Raw genomic sequence first — 15,613 nt, forward strand, 5'->3', positions numbered from 1 at the left:
GCTAGTCATTTTAGGGAAGGTTTCTGGAAATAAACCTAGTCATTTTAGGAAAGGTTTCTGGAAATAAAGTTACATGATTTGGCTTCACAGAAGTCTCTAGTCTAAGGGCTGACTGAAATGCTCCTGGATGTGTGGACATGTAGGACAAGACATTTCAAAAAGCAATCAACTTTTAATAGCATGGTGAATTGTGCATGAGTGACGAGGCGTGGGCTTTCTTAATGTGGGAATCCAGGGTTGGGAGTCTATTCAGGCCATTCCAGGCCAGCATCTGTGGCCATTGTTCAGTTTGTTATGTAATGGGAGCTTCCTCCATCCTCGCTCTGCCTGAGCAGTGCCATGCTAAATGAGGCTAGCGTCTCTATATGCGTACACAGAACACGGTCACACGCACGCACAAACATGCACACACACAAGAGACACACACAGACTGACAGAGCTGAACTCAGCTGTCGATGCCGATTCTCCCTGAACCATTAAGCCCTCAGAAAATACTGTACATATTCCGAATGCCATTTTTTTTAAATCAGTCAACTTGTTTGATAAGTTAAAATGATCAGTTACACAACTTATTAAAATGTCATCACCACAAATGGTAACAGTAACCTTTGATTTTGTTCATACAAGTTTGTCAGAATCCAGTTTGGACTGAAACATGCCACCATCCATCCTGGTGTATGTGAGTTTGATAGAATTCCATTTGGGCTGCAACTAGAGCTGAACGATTAACAATACACCCCCCTCTGATAATTAAACAACTAAGTGACCGATTCAATTAGTTGAATTCCGTTTAGTTCATTTTTGTGTGAGCTCAACGCACCGTTTCTCTAAAGGCAAATCCTATCAAGCACGAGAGACATCACATCAAGAATGAACTGTGGGACGCTGTAGGGAGTTGTAGTTTTCAATAGGCAAAATACTCAACCTAGTTCAGCGCAGAAAACATTGTAATTAACAACAATGAGCAGGATCCATTGCGCTTATTCTTCCCGACACAGCACAAAGACCACATGAGAGAGGACTGTACACAACCCAGCAAACGAGAGGGATAGAGACCGTTCAGGAGGTATAGCTCTACTAACCGATTGATAGTTGTAGCATTCTTGAAACCATGTCTTACCTACTTTGAAGAACTATTAAAATGGTGATTTTATCAAACAGGTCTGCAGCACGGTCAGCCGTGACAACCCAATGATCACAGGGCAGCCGTGACAACCCAATGATCACAGGGCAGCCGTGACAACCCAATGATCACGGCCAGCCGTGACAACCCAATGATCACAGGGCAGCCGTGACAACCCAATGATCACAGGGCAGCCGTGACAACCCAATGATCACAGGGCAGCCGTGACAACCCAATGATCACAGGGCAGCCGTGACAACCCAATGATCACAGGGCAGCCGTGACAACCCAATGATCACAGGGCAGCCGTGACAACCCAATGATCACAGGGCAGCCGTGACAACCCAATGATCACAGGGCAGCCGTGACAACCCAATGATCACAGGCCCAGCCTTTTCACTAGCCAAGATGAGCTTGAATAGTTGGGGACCACAGAGAAAGTTAGACCAGTATTAAACATTATGAGAACAGATTATTGAATGGGGAAAAACATTAAGAACACTTCCATGACAGACTGACCATCATCTACTACTTCCATGACAGACTGACCATCATCTACTACTTCCATGACAGACTGACCATCATCTACTACTTCCATGACAGACTGACCATCATCTACTACTTCCATGACAGACTGACCATCATCTACTACTTCCATGACAGACTGACCATCATCTACTACTTCCATGACAGACTGACCATCATCTACTACTTCCATGACAGACTGACCATCATCTACTACTTCCATGACAGACTGACCATCATCTACTACTTCCATGACAGACTGACCATCATCTACTACTTCCATGACAGACTGACCATCATCTACTAATTCCGTGACAGACTGACCATCATCTACTACTTCCGTGACAGACTGACCATCATCTACTACTTCCATGACAGACTGACCATCATCTACTACTTCCATGACAGACTGACCATCATCTACTACTTCCATGACAGACTGACCATCATCTACTAATTCCGTGACAGACTGACCATCATCTACTACTTCCGTGACAGACTGACCATCATCTACTACTTCCGTGACAGACTGACCATCATCTACTACTTCCGTGACAGACTGACCATCATCTACTACTTCCGTGACAGACTGACCATCATCTACTACTTCCATGACAGACTGACCATCATCTACTACTTCCATGACAGACTGACCATCATCTACTACTTCCATGACAGACTGACCATCATCTACTACTTCCATGACAGACTGACCATCATCTACTACTTCCATGACAGACTGACCATCATCTACTACTTCCATGACAGACTGACCATCATCTACTACTTCCATGACAGACTGACCATCATCTACTACTTCCATGACAGACTGACCATCATCTACTACTTCCATGACAGACTGACCATCATCTACTACTTCCGTGACAGACTGACCATCATCTACTACTTCCGTGACAGACTGACCATCATCTACTACTTCCGTGACAGACTGACCATCATCTACTACTTCCATGACAGACTGACCATCATCTACTACTTCCATGACAGACTGACCATCATCTACTACTTCCATGACAGACTGACCATCATCTACTACTTCCATGACAGACTGACCATCATCTACTACTTCCATGACAGACTGACCATCATCTACTACTTCCGTGACAGACTGACCATCATCTACTACTTCCATGACAGACTGACCATCATCTACTACTTCCGTGACAGACTGACCATCATCTACTACTTCCATGACAGACTGACCATAATCTACTACTTCCATGACAGACTGACCATCATCTACTACTTCCATGACAGACTGACCATCATCTACTACTTCCATGACAGACTGACCATCATCTACTACTTCCATGACAGACTGACCATAATCTACTACTTCCATGACAGACTGACCATAATCTACTACTTCCATGACAGACTGACCATAATCTACTACTTCCATGACAGACTGACCATAATCTACTACTTCCATGACAGACTGACCATAATCTACTACTTCCATGACAGACTGACCATCATCTACTACTTCCATGACAGACTGACCATCATCTACTACTTCCATGACAGACTGACCACCATCTACTACTTCCGTGACAGACTGACCATCATCTACTACTTCCGTGACAGACTGACCATTATCTACTACTTCCGAGACAGACTGACCAGGTGAATCCAGGTAAATAATATTAAGAGAGTAAATGGGCAAGACAAAAAAATGTAAGTTGCCTTTGAACGGGGAATGGTAGTATGTAGGTGCCAGGCACAGGGGTTTGAGTCAAGAACTGCAACGCTACTGGGTTTTTTCACACTCAACAGATTCCTGTGTGTATCAAGAATGTATCAAGAATGGTCTACCACCCAAAGTACAGTACCAGTCAAAAATGTGGACACACCTACACGGTGACCTCACCTGGCTTAACCGGTGCCTCTAGAGACAAAACCTCTTATCGACACTCAATGCCTAGGTTTACCTCCACTGTATTCACATCCTACCATACCCTTGTCTGTACATTATGCCTTGAATCTATTCTTCCGCGCCCAGAAATCTGCTCCTTTACTCTCTGTTCCGAACGCACAAGACGACCAGTTCTTATAGCCTTTAGCCGTACCCTTATCCTACTCCTCCTCTGTTCCTCTGGTGATGTAGAGGTGAATCCAGGCCTTGCAGCCCCCAGCAACACTCCCATTCCCCAGACGCTCTCATTTGTTGACTTCTGTAACCGTAAAAGCCTTGGTTTCATGCATGTCAACATCAGAAACCTCCTCCCTAAGTTTGTTTTATTCACTGCTTTAGCACACTCCGCCAACCCTGATGTCCTTGCCATGTCTGAATACTGGCTTAGGAAGGCCACCAAAAATGTCCATCCCCAAATACAACTTCTTCGACAAGATAGAACTGCCAAAGGGAGCGGAGTTGCAATCTACTGCAGAGATAGCGTGCAGAGTTCTGTCACACTATCCAGTTTTGTGCCCACACAATTCGAGCTTCTACTTTTTTTTAAACTACTTTCCAGAAACAAGTCTCTCACTGTTGCCGCTTGTTATAGACCCCCTGTCCAGCTGTGCCCTGGACACCAGATGTGAATTGATTGAAGAAAGATGGGGGGCAGAGTTTGTTCTGTTAGGTGACCTAAACTGGGATATGTTTAACACCCCGGCCATTCTACAATCTAAACTAGATGCACTCAATCTCACACAAATGATTAAGGAACCTACCAGGTACAACCCTAAATCCGTAACCATGGGCACCCTCTTAGATATCATCCTGACCAACTTGCCCTTTAAATACACCTCTGCTGTCTTCAACCAGGATCTCAGCGATCACTGCCTCATTGCCTGCCTGCGTGATGGGTCCACAGTCAAACGGCCACGCCTCATCACTGTCAAACGCTCCCTAAAACACTTCAGCGAGCAGGCCTTTCTTATCGACTTGGCCCAGGAATCCTGGAAGGATATTGACCTCATCCCGTCAGTTGAGGATTCCTGTTTGCTCTTCAAAAGTGCTTTCCTCACCATCTTAAATAAGCATGCCCCGTTCAAAAAATGAAGACATAAGAACAGATATAAACCTTGGTTCACCCCAGACTTGACTGCCCTTGACCAGCTGTTACGCACGCCTCTATGAAGAGGGAACGCAACACCCTGCTACAACTAAACTCTCCGTGATGTGAAAAGGGTATGGACTGTAGGTGCGAGTAAGGATGACAACAGACAGAATGTGGTACCGTTTACAAGGACTTTATTCCTTCACACAGTAATATGGGGAAAAGGGGCTGGACGGAACCAAAGCAAAGAAAGTAAATCTCAAAGCCCCCCCTCTCCTATCTTACCTGCCTACCCACTACTTACCTAATTTAGCACCACCTGGTGCCCTAGCCAAAATACAGGGGGTGGTCCGCCCAGGTTTTACCTAGTGTGCCTAGACAGCGAATATGCTACGGGTATATGTATGCCCGCGGGCCTCTTGCCTAAGCACTCCCTAGGTGCCTTCCCCTTCCCCCCTGGGAACAAATGAAAGAGAATATTAAACAATTTCACAAACAAACTAAGAAACAAACAAAGGACATCAAATAAGCTCTATCTGAGCAACAAACTCACAAAACATACCAACTTTCAGCAATGAACTCCCAGGAAAAACTCTAGCAAAAACTCTAGCAAAATCTCTTTCCTACAAAATTCTCTAGCAAATCTACTTGCAGCAATATATTCTCCCTCCTGAATAGAACACTGGCATTTATATATCTTCAGATGGAATGGGTAATTGGAGACGGCAGTCTTGACGAGGGGGCGGGGTCAGCTCTCCAATTAGCCATGGAGTCGACCAATCAGCTACTTGAGGGATTTCAGGAAGCCATTTTCCTGAAACAAATACATGCAAATACACAAACTACAACACATAAACTGGGGAACGTAACACCAGCACAAAAACATCCTGTGGCGTGCTGCATTCACGTCAAATAGCCCCCCAACTCTTCAGGGAAGTCAGGAACCAATATACTCAGTCAGTTAGATCAAACATAAATTTGCATCCTGTAGCACTAATTCAAAAAAGTTTTGGGACACTCAAGTCCATGAAAGATAAGAGCACCTCCTCGCAGCTGCCCACTGCACTGAGGCTAGGAAACACTGTCACCACCAATAGATCTACAATAATCGATCAATAAGCATTTTTCTATGGCTAGCCACGCTTTCAACCTGGCTACCCCAGCCAAAATCATCAGCAACCCCTGCAGCAACTTCCCCCAGCCCTCCCCGCTTCTCTTTCACCCAAAACCAGACAGCTGATGATCTGAAAGAGCTGCAAAATCTGTATCCCTACAAATCAGCTGGGCTAGACAATCTGGACCCTCTCTTTCTTAAATTATCCGCCGGAATTGTTGCAACCCCTAATACTAGCCTATTCAACCACTCTTTTGTATCGTCTGAGATCCACAAAGATTGGAAAGCTGCCGCGGTCATTCCCCTCTTCAAAGGGGGATACACTCAGACCCAATCTGTTATAGACCTACATGCATCCTGCCCTGTATTTCAAAAATCTTCGAAAGCCAAGTTAACAAACAGATCGACCATTTCAAAATCCCACCGTACCTTCTCCACTATGGAATCTGGTTTCCGAGTTGGTCATGGGTGCACCTCAACCACGCTCAAGGTCCTAAACGATATCATAACTGCCATTGATAAGAGACAATACTGTGCAGCTGTATTCATCGACCTGGCCAAGGCTTTCGACTATGTCAATCACTGCATTCTTATCTGCAGACTCAATAGCCTTGGTTTCTCAAGTGACTGCCTCACCTGATTCACCAATTAATTCTCAGATAGAGTTCAGCGTGTCAAATCGGAGGGCCTGTTGTACGGACCTCTGGCAGTCTATGGGGGTGCCACAGGGTTCAATTCTCGGGCCGACTATTTTCTCTGTATATATCAATGATGTTGCTCTTGCTGCTGGTGATTCTCTGATCCACCTCCACGCAGACGACACCATTCTGTATACATCTAGCCCTTCTTTGGACACTGTGTTAACAAACCTCCAGACGAGCTTCAATGCCATACAACTCTCCTTCCGTGGCCTCCAACTGCTTTTAAAATGCAAGTAAAACTAAATGCATGCTCATCAACCGATTGTTGCCCGCACGTCCAGCATCACTACTCTGGACGGTTCTGACTTGGAATATGTGGACAACCACAAATACCTAGGTGTCTGGTTAGACTGTAAACTCTCCTTCCAGACTCACATTAAACATCCAATCCAAAAATAAATCTAGAATGGGATTCCTATTTTGCAACAAAGAATCCTTCACTCATGCTGCCAAACATACCCTCGTAAAACTTACTATCCTACCGATCCTCGACTTCGGCGATGTCATTTACAAAATAGCCTCCAACACTCTACTCAGCAAACTGGATGTAGTCTATGACAATGTCATCTGTTTTGTCACCAAATCCCCATTTACTACCCACCACTGCGACCTGTATGCTCTCATTAGCTGACCCTCACTACATATTTGTCGCCAAACCCACTGGCTCCAGGTCATCTACAAGTCTTTGCTAGGTAAAGCCCCGCCTTATCTCAGCTCACTGATCACCATAGCAACATCCACACGTAGCACGCGCTCCAGCAGGTGTATTTCAGTGGTCATCTCCAAAGCCAACACTTCCTTTGGCAGTCTTTCCTTCCAGTTCTCTGCTGCCAAATGACTGAAACGAATTGCAAAAATCACTGAAGCCGGAGTCTTATCTCCCTCTAACTTTAAGCATCAGCTGTCAGAGCAGCTTACCGATCACTGTACCTGTACACAGCCTATCTGTAAATAGCACACCGAACTACCTCATCCCCATATTATTACTTACCCTCTTGCTCTTTTGCACCCCAGTATCTCTACTTGCACATCATCATCTGCACATCCATCACTCCAGTGTTAATGCTAAATTGTAATTATTCCGCCTCTATGGCCTACTTATTGCCATACCTCCCTACTCTTCTACATTTGCACAAACTGTTCATAGATTTTCCTATTGTGTTATTGACTGTACGTTTGTTGATATGTAACTATGTGTCGTTGTTTTTGTCACACTGCTTTTCTTTATCTTGGCCAGGTCACAGTTGTAAATGAGAACTTTATTTTCAACTGGCCTACCTGGTTAAATAAATGTGAAATAAACAAAGGTTTAAAAAATTAAAAGGGTTTTGTTTTTACTAATCTCTACATTGTAGAATAATATTGAAACCATCAAAACTAGGAAATGACACATATGGAATCATGTAGTAACAAAATAAGTTTGAAAGATTCTTCAAAGTAGCCACCCTTTGCCTTGATGACAGCTTTGCACACATGTTGCATTCTCTCAACCAGCTTCATGAGGTAGTTACATGGAATGCATATCAATTAACAGGTGTGCCTTGTTAAAAGTACATTTGTGGAATTGCTTTCTTTGAGCCAATCAGTTGTGTTGTGACGAGGTGGTATACAGAAGATAGCCCTATTTGGTAAAAGACCAAGTCCATATTATAGCATGAACAGCTAAAATAAGCAAAGAGAGACGACAGTCCATCATTACTTTAAGACATGAAGGTCAGTCAATGCAGAAAATTTCAATAACTTTGAAAGTTTCTTCAAGTGCAGTCACAAAAACCATCAAGCACTATGATGGAACTGGCTCTCATGAGGACCGCCACAGGAAAGGAAGACCCAGAGTTACCTCTGCTGCAGAGGGTAAGTTCATTAGAGTTACCAGCCTCAGAAATTGCACCCCAAATAAATGCTTCAGAGTTCAAGTAACAGACACATTTCAAAATCAACTCAGAGGAGACTGCGTGAATCAGGCCTTCATGGTCGAATTGCTGCAAAGAAACCACTACTTAAAGGACACCAATAAGAACAAGATACTTGCTTGGGCCAAGAAACACGACCAGTGGAAATCTGTCCAAATTTGAGATTTTTGGTTCCAACCGTCTTTCTGAGACACAGGGTAGGTGAACGGATGATCTCTGCATGTGTGGTTCCCACTGTGAAGCATGGAGGAGGTGGTGTGATGGTGTGGAGGTGCTTTGCTGGTGACACTGTCAGTGATTTATTTAGAATTCAAAACACACTTAACCAGCAAGGCTACCAAAACAATCTGCAGCGATACGCCATCCCATCTGGTTTGCGCTTAGTGGAACAATCATTTGTTTTTCAACAGGACAATGACCCAACACACCTCCAGGCTGTGTAAGGGCTATTTGACCAAGAAGGAAAATCGAGTGCTGCATCAGATGACCTGATCACCTGGTCTCCACAATCGACCTCAATCCAATTGACATGGTTCAGGATGAGTTTGACCGCGGAGTGAAGGAAAAGAAGCCAACAAGTTCAGCATATGTGGTAACTCCTTCAAGACTGTTGGAAAAGCATTCCAGATGAATCTTGTTGAGAAAATTCCAAGAATGTGCAAAGCTGTCATTAAGGCCAAAGGTGCCTACTTTGAAGAATATCAAATATAAAATATATATTGATTTGTTACTGACTGAATCAATGTGTTATTTCATAGTTTATGTCTTCACTATTATTCCACAAAGTAGGAAATCTTAAAAAAGAAAGAAAAACCCTTGAATGAGTACGTCCAAACTGTTGACAGGTCCTGTACATCCAGACAACTGAGGGAAGCTTTGGGTAAGCATTTCACAGGGATGCTCGAGAAACCTTGTCCGGTCCCATGCCCCGACCAATTGAAGCTGTTCTGAGGGAAAAAGGGGGTGCAACTCAATATTACACTGAACAACAAGTGTCAGTCCCATGCTTCATGAGCTGAAATAAAAGATCACAGAAATGTTCCATTATGCACAAAAAGCTTATTTCTCAAAAATGTTTTTACATTCCTGCTAGTTCACGTTTCTCCTATGCCAAGATAATCATCCACCTGACAGGCGATTAAACAGCATGATCATTACACAGGTGCACCTTGTGCTGGGGACAATAAAAGGCCACTCTAAAATGTGCAGTTTTGTCACAAAACACAATGCCACAGATGTCTCAAGTTGAGGGAGCAATTTGAATGCTGACTACAGGAATGTCCACTAGAGTTGTTGCCGGATAATTTTATTATTTTTCTACCATAAGCTGCCTCCAATGTCGTTTAAGAGAATTTGGCAGTACGTCCAACCGGCCTCACAACCACAGACCACGTGTAACAACACCAGCCCAGGACCTCCACATCCGGTTTCTTCACCTTTGGGATCGTCTGAAACCACCTGGACAGCTGATGAAACTGTGGGTTTAATAATTGAATAATTGCTGCACAAACTATTAGAAACCGTCTCAGGGAAGCTCATCTGCATGCTCGTCGTCCTCACAAGGGCTTAACCGACTTCAGTGGACAAATGCTCACCTTAGATGGCCACTGGCTGGCACGCTGTAGAAGTGTGCTCTTCATGGATGAATCTGGGTTTCAACTGTACCGGGCAGATGGCAGACAGCATGTATGGTGTTGTGTGGGCGAACGGTTTGCTAATGTTAACGTTGTGAACAGAGTGCCCCATGGTGGTGGTGGGGTTATGGTATGGGCAGGCATAAGCTACGAACAACAAACACAATTGAATTTTATTGATGGCTATTTGAATGCACAGATATGCAGTGACAGGATCCTGAGGCCCATTGTCATGCCATTCATACGCCGCCATCACCTCATGTTTCAGCATGATAATGTACAGCCCCAATTCCTGGAAGCTGAAAATGTCACAGTTCTTCCATGGCCTGCATACTCACCAGACATGTGAGGAGTGGGGCAACATTCCACAGGCCACAAATCAACAGGCTGATCAACTCTATGTGAAGGAGATATGCAGCGTGACACGAGGCAAATGGTGGTCACACCAGATACTGACTGGTTTTCTGATCCAATCCCCTACTTTAAAAAAAAGGTATCTGTGACCAACAGAAGCATATCTGGATTCCCAGTCATGTGAAATCCATAGATGAGGACCTAATGAATGTATTTAAATTAATATTTGAAATTGTTGCATGTTGTGTTTATATTTATATTTGTTCACTATACAGTAGGATAAAGAAGGTGTTCCTAGCGCACAAACGTTTTTGAGAAAGATATTTTTAAAGATAAAATTCTATTGAGAAACTAATGAATTAAAGTTAATTTGTTTATGTAAATATCTTCAAATGTAGCGATTTTAAGGTTTGTGTCACTAGATTTTGGGTGGGATCGCAAGACATTTAAGGGGTAAAAACAAAATGGGGTCCCAAGAAATTCTGGCGGGAAAATAAATGGAGTCATCGCTGAAAATGTTTGAATACCACTGTATTAGATGGTTGTCTAAGATATTGAATAATAAAGTCAAACAAAATATACACACTCAGTGGCGAATATATTAGGTACATCCATCCAGTAACAGGTTGGACCCCCACTTTAACCTCCAGAACAGCATGGAAACGTTGCTCAATTTGTATCAAGGGACCGCTCGTGTGCCAGGAAAACATTCCCCACACCATTCCACAAACAGCCTGTACCGCAGACACTAGACAGGATGGGGCCATGGACTCATGCTGTTTATTCCACATCCTATCATCAGCGTGACACAACAGGAACTGGAATTCGTCAAACAAGGCAATGTTTTTCCCACTTGTGTGCCCACTGGAACTGCTGCTTCTTCTTCTTCTTGTTTTTAGCTGATAGGAGTGGAACCCGGTGATGTCGTGCCCACTGGAACTGCTGCTTCTTCTTCTTCTTCTTCTTGTTTTTAGCTGATAGGAGTGGAACCCGGTGTGGTCGTCTGCTGCAAAATCCCATCCATGACAAGGATCGACGAGTTGTGGCTTCCGAAATGCCGTTCTGCACACCACTGTGGTACTGCGACGTTATTTGTAGCCCGCCTGTTAGCTTGTACGATTCTTGCCATTCTCCTTCGACCTCCCATCATCGAGCTGTTTTCGCCCACAGGACTGCCGCTGAATGGATGTTTTTTTGTTTGTTGCACCATTCACACATTCACCCGAGACATTCGTGCATGAAGAGCCCAGGAGGCCGGATATTTCTAAAATACTGGCACCGACGATCATTCCACGCTCAAAGACGCTTAGGTCACTAGTTTTGCCCATTCTAATGTTCAAACGAACAATAACTGAATGCCTCGATGCCTGTCTGACTGATTTATATACAGTTGAAGTCGGAAGTTTACATACAGCGTAGCCAAAAATCATTTCAATTCCGTTTTTCACAATTCCTGACATTTAATCTAAATAAAAATTCCCTGTCTTAGGTCAGTTAGGATCACCACTATTTTAAGAATGTGAAATGTCAGAATAATAGTAGAGAGAATTATTTATTTCAGCTTTAATTTCTTTCATCACATTCCCAGTGGGTCAGAAGTTTACATACACTCAATTAGTATTTGGTAGCATTGCCTTTAAATTGTTTAACTTGGGTCAAACGTTTCGTGTAGCCTTCCATTAGCTTCCCACAAGAAGTTGGGTGAATTTTGGCCTATTACTCCTGACAGAGCTGGTGTATCTGAGTCAGGTTTGTAGGCCTCCTTGCTCGCACACGCTTTTTCGGTTCTGACCACAAATTTGACAGGATTGAGGTCAGGGCTTTGTGATGGCCACTCCAATACCTTGACTTTCTTGTCCTTAAGCCATTTTGCCACAACTTTAGAAGTATGCTTGGGGTCATTGTCCATTTGGAAGACCCATTTCCGACCAAGCTTTAACTTCCTGACTGGTGTCTTGAGATGTTGCTTCAATATATCTACATAATTTTCCCTCCTCATGATGCCATCTATTTTGTGAAGTGCACCAGTCCCTCCTGCAGCAAAGCACCCCCACAACATGATGCTGGCACCCCTGTGCTTCATGTTTGGGATGGTGTTCTTCAGCTTGCAAGCATCCTCCTTCCTGAGCAGTGTGACAACTGCGTGGTCCCATGGTGTTTATACTTGGGTACCTTTGTTTGCACAGATGAACATGGTACCTTCAGGCATGTGGAAATTGCTCCCAAGGATGAACCAGACTTGTGGAGGTCTACAATTCTTTTCCTGAGGTCTTCGCTGATTTCTTTTGATTTTCCTAGGATGTTAAGCAAAGAGGCAGGGAGTTTGAAGGTAGGCCTTGAAATACATCCACAGGTACACCTCCAATTTATGTTAATTAGCCTATCAGAAGCTTCTAAAGCCATGACATCATTTTCTGGAATTTTCCAATCTGTTTAAAGGCAGTCAACTTAGTGTATGTAAACTTCTGACCCACTGGAATTGTGATACAGTGAATTATAAGTGAAATAATCTGTCTGTAAACAATTATTGGAAAAAATACTTGTATCATGCACAAAGTAGATGTCCTAACAGACTTGCCAAAACTATAGTTTGTTAACAAGAAATTTGTGAAGTGGTTGAAAAACGAGTTTTAATGACTCCAACCTAAGTGTTTGTAAACTTCGACTTCAACTGTGGCAAGACACGGCCACATGACTCACTGTCTCTGAGAGCAATCCATCTTCATGAAAGGGGTGGTGTACCTAATAAACTGGCCAGTGTATATACAAACAACTGAAATATTTTATTTAAGCAAAGTAAAGTGAATAAAGTATGGTTAATAAGTGATAACCAGTAATGAGCAGTCACTACCGTCATGGGGCTCTTTATTCTATGTGGATAGAGACAATGGAATGTTTTGCCAGCTGATTGTTAGCAATATTTGGCTTTGGGATCTCAATTAAAAAGCTCTAAAAATAATTTCAAGTTCATATTTTATAACGGCCATCTAGTAAAATAAAACGTGATCAATAAAAAAAAATTGTAAAAAAATTAAAATCGACCTCAAAAAGCACTAATCGCTACAACATTCTACCCATGAAAACATAATGAATAGAACAGGCTTGGAATCTCATCACCATCTCATTCTAGTTCTGTGCCGCTTCCATCAAAGAGAGTGAGCGTTTCATAGAATGCAGTTTGGACTGCAAAGTGGTTGAACTTACTTCATCTGCTTCACTATTGTACTTTTCCCAGACTCCCCAGCACCTGAAAAGAAGAAAAGAGACATCAATTACAGGAGAACTAGGCCTACATTTGTTAGCCTACAACAGTTGGTTCTCTCTCTCTCACTCAGTCTCAGCCCCCTCCTGTACTCCCTGTTCACCTATGACTGCGTGGCCAAGCACGCCTACAACAGTTGGTTCTCTCTCACTCACTCTCAGCCCCCTCCTGTACTCCCTGTTCACCTATGACTGCGTGGCCAAGCACGACTCCAACTCAATCATCAACTTTGCAGACGACACAACAGTAGTAGGCTTGATTACCAACAATGACGAGACAGCCTACAAGGAGGAGGTGAGGGCTCTGGGAGTGTGGTGCCTGGAAAACAACCTCTCACTCAACGTCAACAAAACAAAGGAGATGAATGTGGACTTCTGGAAACAGCAGAGGAGATAAACGTGGACTTCTGGCAACGGCGCCTCTTCAACCTCAAGAGCTAAAGGCGAGGGCATTGGGATGGTGATGCAATAAGGCGAGGGCATTGGGGTGGTGATGCAATAAGGCGAGGGCATTGGGATGGTGATGCAATAAGGCGAGGGCATTGGGATGGTGATGCAATAAGGCGAGGGCATTGGGATGGTGATGCAATAAGGCGAGGGCATTGGGATGGTGATGCAATAAGGCGAGGGCATTGGGATGGTGATGCAATAAGGCGAGGGCATTGGGATGGTGATGCAATAAGGCGAGGGCATTGGGATGGTGATGCAATAAGGCGAGGGCATTGGGATGGTGATGCAATAAGGCGAGGGCATTGGGATGGTGATGCAATAAGGCGAGGGCATTGGGATGGTGATGCAATAAGGCGAGGGCATTGGGATGGTGATGCAATAAGGCGAGGGCATTGGGATGGTGATGCAATAAGGCGAGGGCATTGGGATGGTGATGCAATAAGGCGAGGGCATTGGGATGGTGATGCAATAAGGCGAGGGCATTGGGATGGTGATGCAATAAGGCGAGGGCATTGGGATGGTGATGCAATAAGGCGAGGGCATTGGGATGGTGATGCAACAAGGCAGTCGTGCCAACATATCTCATCAGCCATCTGGTGGAAGGGACTTTGTGGAGGCTCTTTCCCTTGTTGCCTAAATCATCCTCCAAATCACATCAACATCAGCTGCCTCAGAGCTCAACTGGTCCTTGTTTGGGAACACACACACCAAAGCACGCAACAGGCTGACCAATTCAAAAGGTTGAAACATTGGTGGCCATCTGGGCAAATTTGAGTCTTTTTGAGCCTGACAACGAGCCACCCTCAACAAGGTTGGAAAGTGAAGATGAGGCCTCAGAGTCTGATGTTCAAGAGGTGGACATTGAGGAGGTCCAGGGAGAAGACATGGAAGCCTGAGAGGAAGACAACCAAAGCTTTAGTTTCTAGACTATCATTTTACAGATGTATGTTGAAAATGTTTTTGGGAGATGCGATGGATCATTGGGGATCATTTCATTTATTTTGTTTTTCAGTGAAATCTTCCCATGTGGAGAGTCAATTCGTAACTAAAATGTTTTGGGTTTTTTATATTGGAAGGATTTAATAATTTGTAATTATTTCCACTTATGATAAACTACAATGTTTATGTTTTTGTCTCCACATGATATGGTAAATATATCCAATGCAAAAAAACATTACATTTAAATGGTATTATTATTAATTTGCATATATTTCCATAAAAATTCCCATATATTCCTACGGAAAGTTTCCACCTCTTAAATATTCCCCAAAATGTGCAACCCTGGGTATATGTTGTGTAATTTGTGAGATATTACTGCACTGTCGGAGCTAGAAGCACAAGCATTTCGCTACACCCGCAATAACATCTGCTAATCACGTGTATGTGACCAAAACAACTTGATTTGATTTTTTGGCAAACGTGTTAAATTTGCAAGTGAAGTAGATAATAAACAAAAGAGAACTAAACAATAAAAATGAACGTTAAACATTACACTCACAAAAGTTCCAAAAG

General features: G+C 43.6%; 1 protein-coding gene across 9 annotated transcripts in view; it reads right to left on the minus strand.

Annotated features, from left to right (window-relative positions):
- LOC118372958 (guanine nucleotide-binding protein G(i) subunit alpha-3-like) overlaps positions 1-15,613 on the minus strand; it is an 89,782-nt gene that overhangs the window by 57,262 nt on the left and 16,907 nt on the right. For all 9 annotated transcript variants that reach the window (XR_008084908.1, XR_008084907.1, XR_008084906.1 and 6 more), the window contains exon 2: positions 13,595-13,637. Coding sequence is in view for 6 of the 9 variants with exons in the window: in XM_052484645.1 (XP_052340605.1) it covers positions 13,595-13,637 (43 nt within the window). In the remaining 3 variants the exon portion in view is untranslated. The remainder of the gene's footprint in view (positions 1-13,594; positions 13,638-15,613) is intronic.

The sequence above is a fragment of the Oncorhynchus keta genome, chromosome 28 (assembly GCF_023373465.1).
Source record: "Oncorhynchus keta strain PuntledgeMale-10-30-2019 chromosome 28, Oket_V2, whole genome shotgun sequence".
Classification (NCBI taxonomy): domain Eukaryota; kingdom Metazoa; phylum Chordata; class Actinopteri; order Salmoniformes; family Salmonidae; genus Oncorhynchus; species Oncorhynchus keta.